This window comes from Neoarius graeffei, chromosome 15 (assembly GCF_027579695.1).
Source record: "Neoarius graeffei isolate fNeoGra1 chromosome 15, fNeoGra1.pri, whole genome shotgun sequence".
Lineage (NCBI taxonomy): Eukaryota > Metazoa > Chordata > Actinopteri > Siluriformes > Ariidae > Neoarius > Neoarius graeffei.
The window spans coordinates 5,716,259-5,736,076 of NC_083583.1; the positions used below are offsets into that span (position 1 = coordinate 5,716,259).

Genomic DNA, 19,818 nt, shown 5'->3' on the forward strand with positions numbered 1-19,818 from the left:
AAAAATTGCAAGGGAAGTTGATTTCAGAAAGCAAGCACACCTTGATGAAATTGCCAAAATACAAGTTTGTTAATAATCAAGGGCAGAACTCTGGGAAAATTTACCCAAATTAAATGAAATTTCAATCTGCGTATAAGGGTCATATCACAAAGCCTTTTGCCAAGTTTGGTGAAATTCCTCCACAAATTGTGAGAGGAGTTGATTTCAGAAGAACGTACACCCTCATGAAATTGTCAAAGTACAAGTTATTTAATCAAGGGTCAAAACTCTGGGAAAATTTTCACAAACGAAATTAAATCGCAATCTGCGTATTACCGTCATATAACAAGGCCTTTTACCAAGCTTTGAGAAATTCGTGAGAGGAGTTGATGTCAGAAGGCGAACACACTTTCATGAAATTGTGAAAGTATAAGGTTGTTCATCAAGGGCTGGAACTCTGGGAAAACGCGACCGAATTGAACAAAATAATCCCTCTTACCAAGTTGGGTGAAATTCCTCCAAAAATCATGAGACGAGTTGATTTCAGAAGGTGAGCACGCTTCCTGGGACGGACGGACATCGCTACGATATAAAAATTCTGTTGTACTTCACCTGTTTGACCACTAGAGCGGCAGGATTTCCTAATCCTCATAATTTAATGAAACTAATTTCATGGGAAGTTTAAAGTCAAGAAATGGTATGAACATAATTCAATCCATTATACTTAATTAAATATTTTTAAAAACCACACTAATGGATTCATTTTTCCTGTTTACATTTTAAACTTCTCTCCTCCACTGTTTAGCCGAGTGAAGGACGAGTTCACGTGGTGACGTCGCAGCCAACCGACTGGTGAGACTGCGCTGTTATTACTGAAACACACACACATTTTGCAGCCAGGTCAACGTTTATTGATCCCAGTTTCATCCTGACATTTTGATCTGTTAATCCAGTAACAGAGAATGGCTTTCTGAAAGGTGGGAGGAGCTTAAATAAATCGTTCGTTCTTTCACATGCGCGTGTCCACTTGCAGAGTCACCGCCCAGTGTCTTCAGCCAATCAGATGAGGCCTTTGTGAAATGGGAGGTTTTATGATTTAGATTTTGCTGTAACTAAATTCACATCAAGGTCATAGAAAGGTGTGCAGCGCTGACGAGACGTACAAGTCAAGACGTAGCATCGGTGGTCGTTTTGGGGTTTGTCGTAAACGTGGTCAAGAGCGTCTCCTGAAAGACTAACCGAGATATTTTGAACATTAAAAAAAAAAGGCAATTTGTCTTTAGGTCCCTTGATACAGAACGATAGAACGGAACACAAGTTTATAAAGTAGGATAATGCATGCGCGCGCACACTTTCTTTCGCAATGCATAGATCATCAACATGGCCACACCCACTAAACTTTGACTCATTAAACCCAGCGTTTCATAAAATCTCAAGACTTCCTTTTCTGATTCGTAATTAAAACCTAGAACAGGAAATGCATCAGGATTTTTGATATACACTCTTAGAAGGAAAAAAAAATGAAAAATGTCAAAGCCTTTGTAATGCAGAGACCGAGCCTGTCAGGTTTGTGAACCTTTTCAGCTGCTGCATCAGATTCCTCCAGTGCTGCAGATGGCGCTGCTAAGATTTCATAACCCTTTCTACAACTACAAAGACGGCGACTCCTGCGCGTCATCAAGTCGGCCATTTTGGAATAAAACGCCTCGTTTGCTCCAGTTACATCAGACTCGTTCTTCTTGGAAGTTTGCCAACTGTTGTTTCCACATGAAGTATGCTCAAGCCTTAAGGTTCTTCTAGGTCACAAGTTCCTAACCCTGGTCCTGGAGAACCTCCTAGTGTATTTTCTGTTCTAAATACACCCGAGTCAGCTCATCAGGTAATTCACGGCTCTTGCTGAGAGCAGGGAAAACGCGAAACTGAACAAAACGGGGTTCTTCAGGAATCAAGTCAGGAACCTGGATGGTCGAGGAGCAGTTCTTATGAAGAGCTTTTTAGCATAATGGGTTCCAAGATTCAACTTTTTTCAGAGGTGAAGAAGAATTAAAATACATGAAAGTTTTTTTTTTTCCTTCCCGAAGAGTGTAGCACGGTCCTCAAGTTGTTTGCATTCAACATGGGGTACCAACATTTTTGGTCAGGTTCCAAGAGCTGAGCTGGGTTCCGAGTTCCTATTTTGCGAGGGTGGGTGGGTGTGTTGATTTGCTGCATGCGATCACGTGTCCTTTCACCTTTCAGCTGCATAGTTACAATAGAAAGTGTAAAGATGTCCAGGGTTTGGAGCACAGAATCATTGCATAGTGATGTAACCCACTCACACTTCTTTATCTTCGATCCGGAACAAATCGGCCTTTTCAGTCCGACAGCAGGGACAAAAGACGGCCACGGAAAAATCCTGTAAACCTCAACTGGCATATCAGTGTTATATTCTTTTTTTTCATGGGAATAACTGGAATAAAGAATTGGAATGTCGGAAAAGGGGGGAAAAATAGTATACAGTAAAATACGACATGATTTTACCCTGTTTTTCAAGAGGTATCGCTCAGGAGTGATGGAAAAGTTAAAATTCGTGTAAACAGTATCTAAAGCTGCTGTAATCGACGTTTAAGAACACTTCGGCTATTTACATCCGGACAAATTGAGCACGGGTCTGGAATCAGAAGGTCTGGGACAAAATAGTGGTCCACTCTTACAAAAAAAAAAATATATATCAGCCTAGTTCGAATTTAGATCTAGCTCGACATCTTGGTGTGGTTTAGCTACCTCTAATTTTTTTTTTTTTTTGACCTAGCTTCTGATTTTCCCCCCCTCACAATTTTAGCGAATTAAAGCAGCGAAATGATACTGATTTTTACAATTTTAAGAATTTCAAGCCACTTTTTTTTTTCCTCCCAGGTTGCCAGATCTACATTTTCCCCTCAGTCGGTGTTGATAAATAACAGAAAATGTGTATATCACAAATATTTGCAATTTTTTTTCCCCCCATATTGAATGCAGGCCTGAAGGGCAAAGGCCAGCATCGCTTACAGCAGCTTTAATAAATATGTATACGTCTATTCAGCTATTTACCTTCTAACGCATTCATTTCCTGTAAAACCATCCATCAGATACAAACATGCCTCCGATCTGCATTCATCCATCTTTCTTTCATGCAATATTTTTTTTTTTACAATAATAATAATAATAAACAGAACTCATGCCTGTCTCGAAATAAAACCATAACAAAATCTCCAGTGACAAAGGCAACATTAGCATTCAGCATGTACTGTATACAGAGACTCGACGAGAACAGCACTACAACAGTTCGCAAACACGCCACGCTGTACGGAGTCGGAGAAGGTGTTGGAGCGCTCGTGGAAAAACGTTACTGAAACCTTGGTGGCATGGACGAGCTGAAAAACTGGGGGGGGGAAGCAGCAGGTTCATGTGGCTGAACCGATCGGAGCGAGAACGAGGCAGTGTTTCTCTGAACCGTTCATCGTTCTGCAGCGGGAAAGAGGAGACGCAGGAGGCGGAGGAGGAAGAGGTTCTTCTCTTCTGTCCTCTCCTCTTCTCTCTCAGGCTGCGAGGACAAACCGGTTCCTCCTCGACATCCCTGAGACAAGAAGAAACCCGTGTGTTTTGTTTTTTTTTGTGTTCTGGAGATCAGTGTGGAGGTTTTGAGTTGACCACAAGCCAGAAGAGTTCCGTGTGGATTGCTCTGTTTCAACATTTTAGCACGCACATACAAATATAAATAGTGTGTGTGTGAGAGAGAGAGAAAGAGTGGCATTTCCTCTTTTCAGAAGAGCAAGGTGCATAAAGCTGCTTTTACAACCATCAGCTTGACTGGCTGTTAAACACGCGCCTCCAAACACTGTTTCCGTTAACCTGTTGACTAGGTGAAGAAGAATTGCTGAGAAGAAATATCTGGAAAGAAAAATGCCAGTGTGAGCCGACAGAGGGTGCTAAAACTTTCGAACCAGTCTTTTTCAGTTAGATTTGGAATATTTCAGAATTTCATTTTAGCAGGACCATTTTTAGCATTTTGTCGTAGCTAGCGTTTTGGATTATACGACTCTGGATGTGATGACATTGATCAAAGCCACGCCCACTCGTGTCTCCTATTGGTTGATTCATGATTACGTTCTAATATGCAAGTTTTGTAACTCTGAGTTTAAGAACAACGTGTCAAGATGAATATCATAAGAATAAGAATATCTGACGGATATGACGACTATTATAAAAGCAGCTCAGCACCAACACCACGGTGCGTGCGTGTCGAGTCCCGAGTCCCTGCAATCCGGACAGAAGACATCGAGAACAGAGAAGTCTTGAGATGAGGTAGTTGAATCTGTGGATCAGCGCTCCAGCAGGGAGGAGGAGTCATAGCTACAGGTAAACTCCGGCCGATCAGAGGGCGGGGTGTCCAAGGGCGTGGCATCTGAGGGTATGACTGCAAGTCTCTTCCTCCTCACTGTAGGCCCACATGCAAACTGGATCTGTAGAATTATGTCTGACAGATCTCTGACACATGCTTGTTCGGAAGGCAGGGACATTAAAATAGTCTTTACCCTGCGGTCGTGTTTAACTAACAGGAGTGTCTTTTTGTGCTCAGGTGAAACAGAACAGCGGCTTGTACTCTACCAGAAAAACAAACTGTGCAAAGGTAAAAAAGGTGGTTCCTTGAAAAAACTTTATATAAAAAAAAAGTGACATCACAACCAGCCTAAATATAATCAATAGCTAACGAGCTAGCTAAAGTTACGCCAATTGTTCTACTGTAACCACAAGAGATGACGATGATGATGATTACGGATCTAGCTAACGTTACGTAACGTGAAATAGGGTGCAAACAGCATTTCTATTTTCACCTCGAGACAATATCACCCCGCGCTTTCGCCAGTGATCACATGACCATCCAAAGTCATCTTGGAATGATCTGATCTTGTTACATGCAAGAAGAATTCCGATGCTCCCGCGAGTCTTTGTCGGATTAGGGTAGCTTCATAAACAGCCCGTTGTCCATGGAGGACACGGGGACGGGGAAGGGGAACTGGAAGAGGTTGACGTCGGCAGTGAGCGCGGCCACGGCGGCAGGATCGTGCTCGATCTGGGCACGCAACGCTGGTTCGATCTTATCCAGCCGCCGCTTGAGTCGCTTAGCCTCTCGTTCGCGCACCAGCCGTGCTTGTCTCCTTTCAGGCGTCTCGGTGGCACGTTTGAGGCGCATGGCCTCGCGGTCTCGCTGCAGCCGACGCGCTCGCTGTTCCTGCGACTCCTGCAGCCGCTGCATGCGCTTCGCCTCGCGGTCACGTAGCCGTCTCAGCTCGCGCTCCTCAGGCGTCTCGCGCTCACGCTTGCTCTTCTTGGCCACTCGTTCGCGCTCCAGTCGCTGCATCCGCGCTTCCGCCGGTTCGTTCCGGCGCCGTGACGCCCATTTCCTCATCGCAGACGACGAGTTACCCGCCAGCTGCTGATACGCCACACAGCTGTTACACACCAGCAGCACGCCTGCCGGATACACGGGCATGGGGTTTAACAAGTCAGGCAGTGGGTTGAGGGTGTCTGGGAAAGACGGAAGTGAAGATCCAGAGGAGGGGAGGCTCCCTGGGAGCGGGTGGAAGCCCGAGCCTGGAGTGGCTCCGTGATTGGCCCCTTGAACGGACATGTGACCATCAGACACCGACACGGCCTGGACCATGGAGCAGGTCTGAGCTCCGGTGCTGCTCTCGAGATCGCTGGAATTGAGGAACTCCTTCAGCTTTTCCCTGCAGCGTGGAAACAAAATGTTGACGCTGATCAGTTAATATTTATTGCTTTATTTAACTATATGATGAAATATTTCCTTAGAAGTACCGAATGCTCATAAAGACGACTCGCATATCCGTATACCTCTTGCTTTAAAGCTGAATCATGTCCGAACTGACTGCTTGATTCGACTACTGTACATGTGAATCAGTCAGTTTGATTCACGATTCATTTTCAATTTAATTCAAAAGCAATGTCAATCAGAATCGAATCAATTCTGTACACTAAACAGAGACTCAGCGAGTGAACAGTGATGCAGCAGTGCTGGTCGTTTGTACGGATTCATTCGCTGTTTGGGATTTGCACTGCACTGCCGCCCCCCCAAAAAAAAAAAAAAAATCATAATTCACGCGCTCTATTTGGTTGCTCCGCCTTTAGCTTTGATTACAGCACGTATTTGTCGTGGCATTGTTTTGATAAACTTCTGCAACATCATGACATTTATTTCAGTCCAGAGTTGTATTAATTTTTCACCAAGATCTTGTGTTGAGGATGGGAGTCGAACCTCTGCGTAAAGTCTTTTCCAGCATCCCAAAGATTCCCAGTGGGGTTAAAGGGCTGAGGACACGTTTTTGACATCTTTGGCGATGTTTTATAACATAAAAAGTAATTCCCGATGATCCATATATTAATTCACGAAGGCGCCTATTTTACAAGTTATGATAAAAAACGCGGCTATTTGGGCAAATTTGACAGGGCTGCAGCACCCAGGAGACGAATGAGGAGGAGGAGCTATATGACGTCAGCGAAAGAACCTTCCTCCTAACTTACCAGTTTGTTGTTGATGCGGCAGGTGTTCAGTTTGTCATTATTAGTATTATACATTATATATAGTAGTGCTGTCAAAAATGTCGCGTTATTAATGCGTTAACTTGACTCAATTTTAACGGCGATAATTTTTTTATCGCGAGATTAACGCTCTGTGACATGATGCCACGCCCCGCACAGCCAGAGTCCTCTGCCCTCCCCCGAAGAGCCACGGTGCTCAGCTTAGGTTTCGTTTTCCCATCGGCGGCTCCAGCCCCACTTTGCAGTGGCTGTGACAAGACGTGTTATGCTCTGCAATAAAAAAAAAAAAAAAAAAACACATTGGTACAACCAGTGTTCGAACTATGCCGATATTTTCGGGGGGTCCCTTATTTTCCCTTGGGGGGGGGGGGGTGGGGGGGTGGGGGGGGTGCTTGCGCTTGTCTCAGAGCATGGATCTCCATCGCGCGCTCACTTCAGATATGCAAATGCTTCCCGTTACACATGATTGCTATGTCAATAAACATCATTTTGCCAATATTTTAGAGACCCCCCAACATTTCCCAAATCATGTTTTCAAGGGATCCCATGTCTGTTTCAGGGGATCTCGGATCCCCCATGTACCCCCGTAGTTCCAACAGTGAGCAAGCCCATTCACTTTTTTATGCTGATAAAAGAATTACGATGGTTTTTCATGTGACAAAAATGTGCGATTAAATTGCGATTAATCGCGAGTTAACTATGACAGTCGCGACATTAATCGCAATTAAATATTTTAATCGCTTGACAGCACTAATATATAGTTATTATGCCTTCGCGTTGTGTTGCCGGCTTTTGCTCCAAAACCCACAAGGATGGGGTAAGTTTATTCAAGTTTCCCAGAGATCCCGAGCTGCATGCGAAGTGGGTGAAGCAAGTCAGGCGCACTCGTGACAAGTGGGAGCCCTCACCAACATCCGTCCTGTGCTCTGAACACTTCGATTTGGATTGTTTTGACACCCTTCCCAGCTTAAAGGAATCTCTTGGGTGTTCAGTTCAGCACAAATGTGTTACTACCATCAGCAGTGCCTACAGTATTCCGGAGGGGGTCTACTAGTAGCTATGCCCGATCCAGCAGTCGCCTGGGACAAGCCGACTCCTCCAAAGACAGTCCAACTGTCAGAACATGTGTTGAGAAACGACATAAGATAAAGGTACGTAGAGCTATACGCTACGTTCACACTGCAAGGCTTAATGCTCAATTCCGATTTTTTTGTGAAATTCGATTTTTTTGTGAGGTCGTTCACATTAACAAATATATGCGACTTGTATGTGATCCTCAGTATGAACGAAAAGCGACCTAAAAGTGTTCCGCATGCGCATTGCAGGATACGACGACGTCACACGCAGTGAGCATGGCCAGTGTTTACGGAAGTAAAACCGCCCGGTTGCGGTATGACCCATCCAATCTAGCTTGAATAGCTGCATCCCCCCAAATGGAAATCAGCTCCCTAACCTCTGCGTCCTTCCATTGAGAAGATTCAGAACCTTCACAGCCCGAAGCATCCCTCGCACTGATGTCATGCGCAGGGGCGCAGATACGTTTTTTGAACTGGGGGGGACAAAGCTGCCAGCAAACCAACCCCAACCCCGATATGCCTGTCAAACTTGTTAGTAACCATAGCAACCAAGCTCGAGCTCGCAACCTGTGCAGTCTGCACAGCTCAACCAACCGAATATCAGTCTTTGTTTTATGTGAGTTGTTGCAACTATGTATACACTGCCGTGCACCTCAATAAACCGAATGGTAATTAGTCTTTTGATTTTTCCGTGAGGTTTGCCTTATACAAAGAAAGACAGCATAGACGTTTTTTCCTCCCTATAAGTGGGGGGGACCGAACGAGGTGAATTTAAATCTGGGTGGGACGAGTCCCACCCCTATCTGCGCCCGTGATTATCCGCCATGTTGTTGTAACTTTTTTTTGAGAGACCCGCCGCCTACTTCAGCGCAGAATAGTGACGTTTGTGGCTTGCTGATGACGTGTAAGTCGGATGAATGCGACCTGGCGGTTCAGACTGAAGTCGCATATGAAAAGAGCGGATAGGAATCGGAATTAGGACCACATATCCAAACGGCCTGGGTCGGATTTGAAAAAATCGGATCTGTGTCGTTCATATTGTCAATAAAAGATCGGATACAGGTCACATATGGGCGAAAAGATCGGATTTGAGTCACTTCAGCCTGCAGTGTGAACGTAGGTATAGAGTGCTCCGACATGATGCTAAAAATAGTAACACTGCGGTCTGCGCGGCCATCTTGGAAGTGACTCGCTCCAGAGCGCTCATAGAGTACACATCATAGAGTACACATTCATGATAATCAAAGTCGGCATGATATCAGTCATGTATTTGCTTGTGAAAGCTTGCGGCTTTCATGTAACTGCCGCCTAGCAACGAGAGGCAAAGGGTAAAGAGGGTAGGCTATCATAGATTCTATTCGGAAGAGATCAATACATGATTGCTTAAAAATTAGGTATTTTAACAATTTGCATCTGTTTTGTGATTATCGTGACACTTGTGTGTTCTATAGAACTGTATGTCTTATCAGCACATCGAGGATCTTCCACCGGAGGCTTTAGCAAGTACTCGTAGCAACACTACACTTTACCCTTTGCCATGCGTTGTTAGGGAACGGTAGCAAGTACCCCGATGACCGACTTCAAGAATATGTAGAAAAAAATTTAGAAATTATACTTTCCAAAAGTCATTTGAGCTTAGTGTATTGCATTTCCATTTATAATGTAGGTTCTTGCTGATGTTTTTGCGGAGTATGACGCAGCTGCTGAATCAGAAGCTGCAGAGTTTGTATGTACTAGTTGTGAACAATCTCATTTATTTAAAATCAGATAAAATCATGACATCATGATCACTGCTTAAAGTACCAGTATTTGGTTGTTGAAGAGCTAGCACTAGAGAGTTCACCGGCGTTTTCATGCGCCATTTCCATTGAGTAGAACAGCCAGTGAACCGCAGCGTGTTCTTCCGCTGACGTCACAGCATGGCCGCGAGCCACGGACCCAGTTTTCTTGCGCTGTGCAATTAAAAGTTGGATATTCGCGTAACAACAGCTTCTTTTCACGTAATTATAACAGAAATCTAACATGTTTGCCATGTTGTATAGTTTATTTAAGAAATCGCATAGAGTCATGTTCGTGTCATCAGACCTTTAAGGTCGGGACTCTGTGGTGTGTGAAAATGATTCTTCATGCTCCCTGAACCACACTTTCACAATCCGAGCCCTAATTTTATTCCCGTGCCATCAGGGAAGGGAGGGGAAAAATAAATAAATAAAATCCACTGATGTGATGAGACGTGAACCTGGTCGTTCAGATCATCAGCCGACTTCATTTTATTGCCCCATAACGTCGCCGAGTCTCGACCTGACCAACTGAATCAACCCCAGATCATCACACTGCCTCCAGAGGCTTGTACAGTGGACACAATGCATGATGGGTGCGTCGCTTCATGAGCTTCCCTTCTTACCCTGACACGCCCATCACTCAGGAACAGGGTCAGTCTGGAGTTATCAAACCACATGACCTTTTTTTTTTTTTAATTGCTCGAGTCCAATCTTTATGCTCCCGAGCAAAATTGAAGCTTTTTCTCCTGATTAGTCACACTAACGAGTGGTTTCCTTTTGGCCACGCAGCTGTTGAGTCCCAATCTTCTGAGTTCTCGTCACACTGTGAGGGCGGAAACGATCTTAATTTCACGATTAAACACAGCCATGATTTCTACTATTGAGTCTTTTTTAATTAATCGACTTCACCAAGCAGTTAAGTGATCTCTGATCATGGTCAGTCAGGATCTTTTTCCAGCTACATTTTTTTCATCAAGTTAATGGTTCTCGACTATCCTTCCAGGTTTTAATAATGTGTTGGACAGTTTTTAACCCAATTCCGATCACTTCTGTAATCGCCTTAGTTGTTTTCTTTGCTTGATGCAGGTCAATAATTTGACTTCCTGAAACGCAAGAACGTCTTTTGCATGGAGTACGGGATACGTCTTCCAACGTGTTTGTTTAAGAAATGAGAAGCTGCTCACTGAATCAGTTCGGGTTAAAAGGATTGTCGCATATGAAACATTCATCAGGGCTGTAATTATCTACGGAAGCCGAGAGAGGCCCTTCATATAATCTTTTTTTTTTATTTCACCTTGTTATCCCGAGATAACGACATAATTAATTCAGGATCTCGAGAAAACACCACAACTAATTCGAGATCTCGAGAAAACAAAACCGTTATTTCGAGATCTCGAGAAAACAAAATTATTTCATGATCTCAGCTGGATCACTGTATCTCCGTCGGTAGAGACGAAGCCGGGCCAGTCTTCTGCGGAGGTGCCGCGGAATAATTTTGAAATTATCCCTTATTAAAAGACTTAATGCAATCTCTCCCTGTGTCAACCCCTGATCAAAATATTGCCTTATTAGGTGATCGATTATTCCAGACATTCTAATGACCAAAGTTGCGTCTATACAGAATGAGAAATAGCCCCAAAGTCAGCATATCACAAGTCTCTTGGCGTTCCTGAATGAACCATTTCTCAGCTGTTTACTCGAGATCATGAAATAATTGTTTTGTTTTCTCGAGATCCTGAATTAATTATGTCGTTATCTCGGAATAACGGTTTTGTTTTCTCAAGATCTCAAATTAGTTGTGTTTGCTCGAGATCCTGAATTAATTATGTCGTTATCTTGGGATAACAAGGTGAATAAAAAAAAAAGGATTATATGAAGTGCCTCTCGCGGCTTCCGTAATTATCCAATCAAAGGCTTTTATGTATTTAATTATTTAAATCCAAATGGCAGGTTTTTTTTTTTTTTTTAATTTTAATTTTTTTTTTTTTTGGGCAGGGCAGTGTACAATGTTATTGTTACCTCCCACTTTTGGTCCCTGTCCCACCCTGACTGTAATGTTAATCCGGTGGACTGGAGTTTGGCTTACAGACCTGTTGAAGTTGTTGGTGTCGGTAAAGCGAGCGCCGCACACTGCACAGTTGGAGAGTCGGTCGTCTGAATGAATGAGGAGGTGACGTCCGAGAGAGCCCGGCGAGCTGAGAGCTCGTCCACACACCGGACACACGTAACTCTTACTGCTGCCCACCATCGATGTGTGCTGCTCCCAACAAGAGTGAAAACATTACGAGGACATCATCAATAAGGTGTGCATCATGTTTGGAAAAATAATTGGGCTGCTAGTATTATTTTTTTTTAATTCAACAGCACAATGTACTGGACAACAGCAATAGTGAAATCGCCTTATTTAGATATATATGTGTGTGTGTGGTGTAGCAAGATGAGGGAGCTGTGAACTGTGTGAAATGTCTCACCAATCTGAAAGTAACTTCGTGAGCCTCGCCCCGAAATGACAATTTCTTGTCAGTATAGATGCTTTGATAACTGACTGAGGGCTGATGGAAATGTTTGTTTTCCTGTGCAGTGGAAAAAAGGCCTCGAGAGAAAGTGGTGATGGTAGTGATGGGAACGGCAGTAATGATAATAGGATAATTATGATAGCGGTGACGGGGATGGCAGTGATGTTCATGATGGTGGAAGTGAATATAATGGTGGTGAAAGTGGTAGTGGTGTTGATGGCAGTGATGGTTCTGGTGGCGAATATAATGGTGGTGAGGGTAGCAATGATAATAGGATGGTGTTGATGGCAGTGATGTTCATGGTGGTGAATATAATGGTGATGCTGATGGCAGTCATGGTAAATATAATGCTGGTAGTGATAGTAGTGGTGATGGCGATTAAATAAGTGGTGGTGGTAGTAATGATCATGATGGTGGTGAAAGTGGTAGTGGTGTTGATGGCAGTGATGGTTCTGGTGGTGAATATAATGGTGGTGAGGGTGGCAATGATAATAGGATGGTGTTGATGGCAGTGATGTTCATGGTGGTGAATATAATGGTGATGCTGATGGCAGGTGTTGATGGCAGTGATGGTTCTGGTGGCGAATATAATGGTGGTGAGGGTGCTAATGATAATAGGATGGTGTTGATGGCAGTGATGTTCATAGTGGTGAATATAATGGCGGTGATGGGGATGGTGGCGCTGACGGCAGTCATGATGACTATATCGGTGGTAGTGATTACAGTAGTGGTGATGGCGATTAAATAAATGGTGGTGATGAGATGGTAGTGGCAGTAGTAATGGTGGTGGAGATGACCATGATGGTGGTGATGAGATGGTAGTGGCAGTAGTAATGGTGGTGGAGATGACCATGATGGTGGTGAAAGTGGTAGTGGTGTTGATGGCAGTGATGGTTCTGGTGGCGAATATAATGGTGGTGAGGGTGCTAATGATAATAGGATGGTGTTGATGGCAGTAATGTTGGTGAATATAATGGCGGTGATGGGGATGGTGGTGAATATTGTGTTGATGCTGATGGCAGTCATGGTGAATAATGGTGGTCGTGATGACGATTAAATAAGTGGTGGTAACGGTGGTAGTAATGGTGATGATCATGAGATGGTGGTGGTGGTGATTACTGTGGTGGTCATAATGATGAGATGATGGGTATGATGATTATTGTAGTGGTGATGCTAGTAGTAACGATGAGATGTTAGTGGTTGTGGTGATGGTCCTCACCTGGTAAACGTGTGCAATCAGTTGATCCGGGTTGCCGAACCCCAGGGTGCAGATTGGACACCCATAATTACTCGCCAGGTCTGACTCCCTCTCGTTCTCCTAATGAACACAGTACACACACACACACACACACACACACAGGACGTGCTTTAAAAACAATACATACACACTAACAGCAAACATCTACTCGACAGTTTACAGTAACACACCCTGATCCCACGCTGAGTCAGGAGTGAGTTGTACGATACACACACACTATACATTACACATTTCTGATTCATTTTCTTTTTTTTGTTACCAATAGTAATGTTTCCTTGTTGCTGAGAGACAGATTTACAATAACGTGTGCGGATTTATAAGTCAAAATCCACCATCTGAGTCATGGCTTTCTGTTCACGTGATCTGCTTCCTACACAGAGTATAACATAATGCAGATACTGTGGCTCTAAAGCCGGGCGGCGTGCACTAGATACAGCACAGAACGCCAATATTTGAGATTCAGCCAAAGGAAAAGCACATGACTTGTTACAGTTTAAAAGTATTGGCACCCTTTACAAGAACCGCCTGCTTTTTTTTTTTTTTTTTTCCACAGGGACTCAATTAGGGTATGGAGAGTTCGAGATTTGCCCAAACAAATAAATAAAAGCACTGTATGAGCAGTGAGGCTGGAGCCCTGAATGATAATCACTCCAGAATGTGCAGTCATTCTGTGTGTGTGTGTGTGTGTGTGTGTGTGTGTGTGTGTGTGGATATGTGGGAGGTGTGATGCTGTAGTATCATGTGCCCAGTGTATGACTTCACACACACACACACACACACACACACACACACTATTTGTGCTGTCCGTTCTGCCAACGACAACGAGGAGGCGTTAGCATGGAACACGAGCGTCTCCTACAAATCTGTGAGTCATTATCTCGACTGTCGTGGTGACGCTTTGTACCACGTTGCCATAGAAGCATGAATCACGCTTCTGAAACAACACCCAGGACGCATTTTCTCGTCCTTCGCTACATTGGAGGAGCTCCTCAAAGAAGCGCCCGATTTGGTCCATTCAATATTACGTCAGCGTCTTTCTTTCTGACTCAGCTTTCACTTGAAATGGATTTTTCCTAAACTTAAGTCACTTCCTTTTGCGTGCTCACTTTATTCAAAATGTGATGCTGGTCATTTTGTTCATAATCTAGTTGTTCGTCGCAAAAAGCCCTCATGTAAAGCAGTGACTGCTCATATGGTGTCTTCATGAAGTGTGTGCACTGCAAAAAATGATCTCTTGTCGAGAGAAAATATCTTTAATATGGGTAAATGTATCTATTATTTCTTATTAGAAGTTTACTAGAACTCAAATATAAGATTATTTAGCTTACTTTAAGACGTTTTTACTAATTTCAAGCCTTAAATGTTCTTATTCTATTGGCAGATAATTCTGCTCATTTTAAGCATTCAATTCTAGAAAGAAGCAAAATTATCTGCTAGTAGAATAAGAAAATTTAAGGCTTGAAATTAGTAAAAACGTCTTAAAGTAAGCTAAATAATCTTATATTTGAGTTCTAGTAAACTTCTAATAAGAAATAATAGATAAATTCACCCATATTAAAGATATTTTCTCTCAACAAGAGATCATTTTTTGCAGTGTGCGTGTAATATTTGAGTTAAGCGCCAAAGTACTGTGCAAAAATCCTAGCCCCCCTATTTTTTTTTTCATTCAAACTTTATCGATTTCTATTTTATGACTTCTACATTATTGAGACAGTACAAAAATATTTTAGGAGTTCCAAGCGTTTGGGTTGGTTTTTTTTTCCCCCAGCACAAAATTAAATGTTCCAGAAAAACGTATCATACATCTGAGCAGCATATTCCACAAGAGCGCACTTTCCAGATTAAAAAAAGAAAACATAATGAAGGCTGCTGGGTTTTGGTGCAAAATGAAGAAGCGGGTGTGACAGTGAAAGCGTCCAGAAGAACTGTGGCTGGTTCTGCTCAGGAAAACCTACAGCTCATTTCCGCATAAAACTGCACTCGTTTGGACCTGAGACTATTTTTACCTCACCCGTGATGGAGTCCACCAGGGGGCGAGGTTTTGTTTTCAGTGGGGTTTCTTTTTTTTTTTGTTCGCAACATTACGGTAAAACAGCTTCATGAAACTTTCAGGATAGATGGGCGTTGGTCTCAAATAGAACCTCCAACATTTTGAGGGTCATCTCATCAAGGTCACCAAAAAGGTCCATTTATTTATTTATGCGATATCTTCCTTCATATTTATTTCAAACCAAATCCAAAATGTTCATCTTTCAATTCCTCTTCCATTGAGATGTTACATGATGGGTGTCTCTCATAGTTTTCTTAGCGGTTGGGGGTCAAACGTCAGGGGTCAAGGTCACGGGTTTTCAGAGGCTCATAACTGGGAAACTGTTCAAGATAGAGAGATACTTAATATTATCGACATATAGGAAGTCATATATGGGCTCTCATTTGGCACCATGACCTTTGACCACGAGTCATCCTGAAAGGTCAAACTCAAGGTCACGGGTTTTCAGAGGCTCATAACTTTAAAATGGTTAATGGTAAACATCTGTCTCTCATTATCAACATAGAAGTCGTCCTATATGGGCTTTCAGTTGCCACCATGACCTTTGACTTTGAAATGTCAAACTCAAGGTCATGGATTTTCATAGGACTATAACCTGACAGCTGATGATTGGGAAATATTACCATCATCAACATATAGGTAGTCCCATATGGGCTTTCATTCAGCACCATGAATGTTGACCTTGAAATGTCAAACTGAATAATAATAATAATAATAATAATAATAATGTTAAATTTATATAGCGCCTTTCAAGAAACCCAAGGACACTTTACAATTATAAACAAGGGAAAAATAAATAAATAAATAATAATAATAATAATAATTAAAAAAAGTCCACCAAGTAGGGGTCAGGATGTAATTCCCATGGTGTAGCAGCCACAGTCCCACCAAAAGGCGCACGAAAACGAGTCCCACATCTCCAGCACTGCCGCCATGACGCTGTCAGCAACATCGCTCGAACACCACGCCGTGGATCCACAAAGCGAGCACAGAAGCACCACCATGCAGAGCGCTGGTGTGTCCAAACCGCCTACACAGCCGCAACACCACCGAGCAACATCGCTCGGAAGATCACACCAAGCGTTAAAGCACAGAGCGCTGGACAACCATGATGTAAAATGAGCAACGAGCTCACTGCAGTCCACAGCTGGGAGCACAGGCATCACCCACAGCGAACCAAGGCCTGGAGGGAACCGACGCCCAAAACTAGGTCCGGAGCTCCCACCCTCTTTGTGTATATGTCCATCAGACTCGGGAGGGGGGCTCTGATTGTCCGTTCCGCAGAGCGCACCACTCTCTGCAGTGCAGCTACACCACAACCGGCGGACAAAACCTTCAAACAAACATCAAACTACACAAACACACAAAAAAATAAATAAATGAAAATCGGGAAAAAAAAAAAAAAGTTCTGGTAAGAAGCGGCAGCCAGAACGCACACGACGTACTCTCAACCGGAAACGGAAAAAAAAAAAACTAAGGTCATGGATTCACCTTGAAAGGTGAATAGGCCAGACTGCCAGGCGAGGTTTGTTTTGCCTGGCAACACTTGTTTTAAAGCAAAGGGTCGTCTCACACCAAATATTGACTGTTATATTGATTTATTGGCGGCACAGTGGTGTAGTGGTTAGCGCTGTCGCCTCACAGCAAGAAGGTCCGGGTTCGAGCCCCGTGGCCGGCGAGGGCCTTTCTGTGTGGAGTTTGCATGTTCTCCCCGTGTCCGCGTGGGTTTCCTCCGGGTGCTCCGGTTTCCCCCACAGTCCAAAGACATGCAGGTTAGGTTAACTGGTGACTCTAAATTGAGCGTAGGTGTGAATGTGAGTGTGAATGGTTGTCTGTGTCTATGTGTCAGCCCTGTGATGACCTGGCGACTTGTCCAGGGTGTACCCCGCCTTTCGCCCGTAGTCAGCTGGGATAGGCTCCAGCTCGCCTGCGACCCTGTAGAACAGGATAAAGCGGCTAGAGATAATGAGAAATGAGAATATTGATTTATTATGGCTAACTCATTACTGTTTATATTATTTAAGACATTTTTGGTCTTTTACTTATAGAAAATGAGAATGATGTGCCTTTCTTCTTCTTTAAGTAAGTGATGCAAAGTGTGCCAACAGGTGCTCATCGGAGGAATCCGGCTATTCAGATCCTCCAGATGTTGATGAATGAGGTAGGATTAAAAAAAAAAAAAAAAAGCTTAGACTATAGCTTAAATGCATAATACAGTTTAAATTGTTATTAGTTCATCCAGCCGACAGGTGATGAGTTTATGCCATCATGCGTTGTCCGTCATCCACATTTTATGAAAATCGCTTCTTCTCTCTCTCAATTCTTCCCTGATTTTTATTCTTTTTGGCAGGAAGGTCGGTCTGCCTGGGGTACATATGGCTTCTACACAAATTTGCATAATTGCAATTAAGAATGAAAATATGGAGTAATTAATCGATCCCTAACGAGCAGTTTCCACACAAATCGCTGCTTCTTTCTCAATTCTTCACCGAGTTTGATTCTTTCTGGCATGAAGGTAGGGGTACCTAGGGTGCATACAACTTCTACCCAGATTTGCTTAATTACAATTATTAATGAAGTTATTAACTAATTAATTTAAAAAAACGCTTCTCCTCAGTCAATTCCTCACCGTTTTGGATTCTTTCTGGCAAATAAGTTGGTATTCCTCGGGTGGATATCGCTTCTATATATAGCTTGCAACATTTATTGCACAAGGCGGCCCACTTTCGATCATTCCTTCCAGACGAGACGGGGCCGGAGCGAGCTACTCCATCGCTGACTGTCTCGTTTTCCAATAACGGCGCATCATGAAGTGTTTTGTTCCTCTTACATTACAGCAATCTATAATTATTCGTAGTTAGACATTTGGCTGCGGAACACCTTTCAGGAACGTTAGTTCCAATTTTCGCTTCCATCATCGCAACTTTTGATGTTTCCAAGAAACCTAAAAACGACAGCTTTACCTCTGACTGTTACAAAACGCTAACACTGGAGACTCCTTCCATAAATAAGTCTGCTCAAAGAACCCATGTGTTGCAAGTCCACACAAACGAGCTGCTACTCTCGAACCTATAGAACGAGCGTGTTAAGACAGCTGCAGTGCTGTAGAACATTAATCAACACCTTCTGACCAATCAGAATCCTCAAGTTATCCAGAAAAGTTTTTACGATTCGGTTTATGTCGCCTTTAAAGCAGAGACTCACCTCCTTCATGCTGCCACCGTGAACGGAGCACTGGCTCGCCTTATGGCACGCCATATTGTCATCAGCTGAGGAGCTCGAGGAGTTCTCTTTGTCCAAGTCGCTGTCACTATCGTCTAAAAAGAAAAGAAAAAAACACGACTTGTGAGCGTGACAGGGTCACAGCGCCACCTGGTTAACTCGGTCTGCATGTCTGGGAGGTTCACCAGTGGTGCCGTCCTGCTCGTCGAGGTCTCTGCAGTTGGTGCTGTGGCATGCAGGGTTTTCAGCAAAGTCGTCTTTCGCCTCCATCTCCGAAGCGTGTTGTGGTCCAGAGAAGCCTGTCATGTGAAACGGCCCTGTTGATAAACCAGGACAGAATTACTGAGAAAATTCTGGAGACGCTCACGGAGAAAAACCCACAGCATGCACAAGTGATAACGACAGAGTGACTCGGCTATGATGTCATTACACTTTTCCAGTAGAGTGGACAGGACAGGATGATACGGTAGGCCAGTGAGGCAAGTATTGGCACCCTTGGTGTTGAACACATTTCCATATTTTTAATAATAAGCCCCGCCTACGACCTCCAGATTTCATAGCCGTTATGCACACTTATAGCTCGCTAACAGAGACACCACGATACGATACAGCGAGTTCCGGAATCGGATCAAAAACCCTCGCGGGCCTTGAATGACATCCCGAGCCGGTGTGAACTGAAAACCCTGAACCACAGGACAGTGACCCAATAAACAAAGCAAAACCTGAAACAACTGATTTGAAACAAGTTCTACAAAACAAAATCAATCGGCTGTCGTGAAAGAAACTTTTAAAAACGGAAAACTTGCCCATCTTTCTCATTTCGAGCAGACGCCTCCATCTGTCCTCTAAAAGTCTTCATTGGCATCTCTCAGTAAAGTCGATGTTTGATTAACACGTTAGAGCCCTGCACTCCCGCGGGAGTCCCACGGGACCCGCCGCAAAGCAGTGCGGCGCGGGACAAATTTTGAAAGCTCATTGCGGGCGCGGGCGGGACCGGAAGTGCACATATGCTCGCGCGGGCGGGAGCGGGAGTACTCGCACATATGCAGCGCGGGTGGGAGTGGTGATAAGCTGCAGTCCCGCTAACTAAAAACGTGCTTGAAATAAAATTTATAAATTATTAATTTATGTCTATCATATATAATTTGTGCTGGATATTTTATTTGGCATTAATAAAAACATTTTAAGATGCCTAAATTTGCAGAGAAAGCCAGATTGAGTGAGAAATGGCATCTTAAAATTGCCATTGATCACCCTAAGGGGAAATTCTTTGATCACTCTAATGACTCGCAGTTCACACCCAGCTAGCAAGAGAACCACGAGTGAATTGATTTACTTGTTGCGTTAGTCTACAACT

At 43.5% G+C, this 19,818-nt stretch overlaps 1 protein-coding gene across 3 annotated transcripts in view; it reads right to left on the bottom strand.

Annotated features, from left to right (window-relative positions):
* Window positions 1-867: 867 nt before the first annotated feature.
* znf821 (zinc finger protein 821) overlaps window positions 868-19,818 on the bottom strand; it is a 31,354-nt gene continuing 12,403 nt past the window's right edge. For all 3 annotated transcript variants that reach the window (XM_060940801.1, XM_060940802.1, XM_060940800.1), the window contains 5 exons: window positions 18,647-18,778; window positions 18,444-18,556; window positions 13,151-13,249; window positions 11,506-11,672; window positions 868-5,729 (listed from right to left, as the gene is read on the bottom strand). In XM_060940801.1, the coding sequence (XP_060796784.1) occupies window positions 4,955-5,729; window positions 11,506-11,672; window positions 13,151-13,249; window positions 18,444-18,556; window positions 18,647-18,778 (1,286 nt within the window). In that variant the 3' untranslated portion in view covers window positions 868-4,954. The remainder of the gene's footprint in view (window positions 5,730-11,505; window positions 11,673-13,150; window positions 13,250-18,443; window positions 18,557-18,646; window positions 18,779-19,818) is intronic.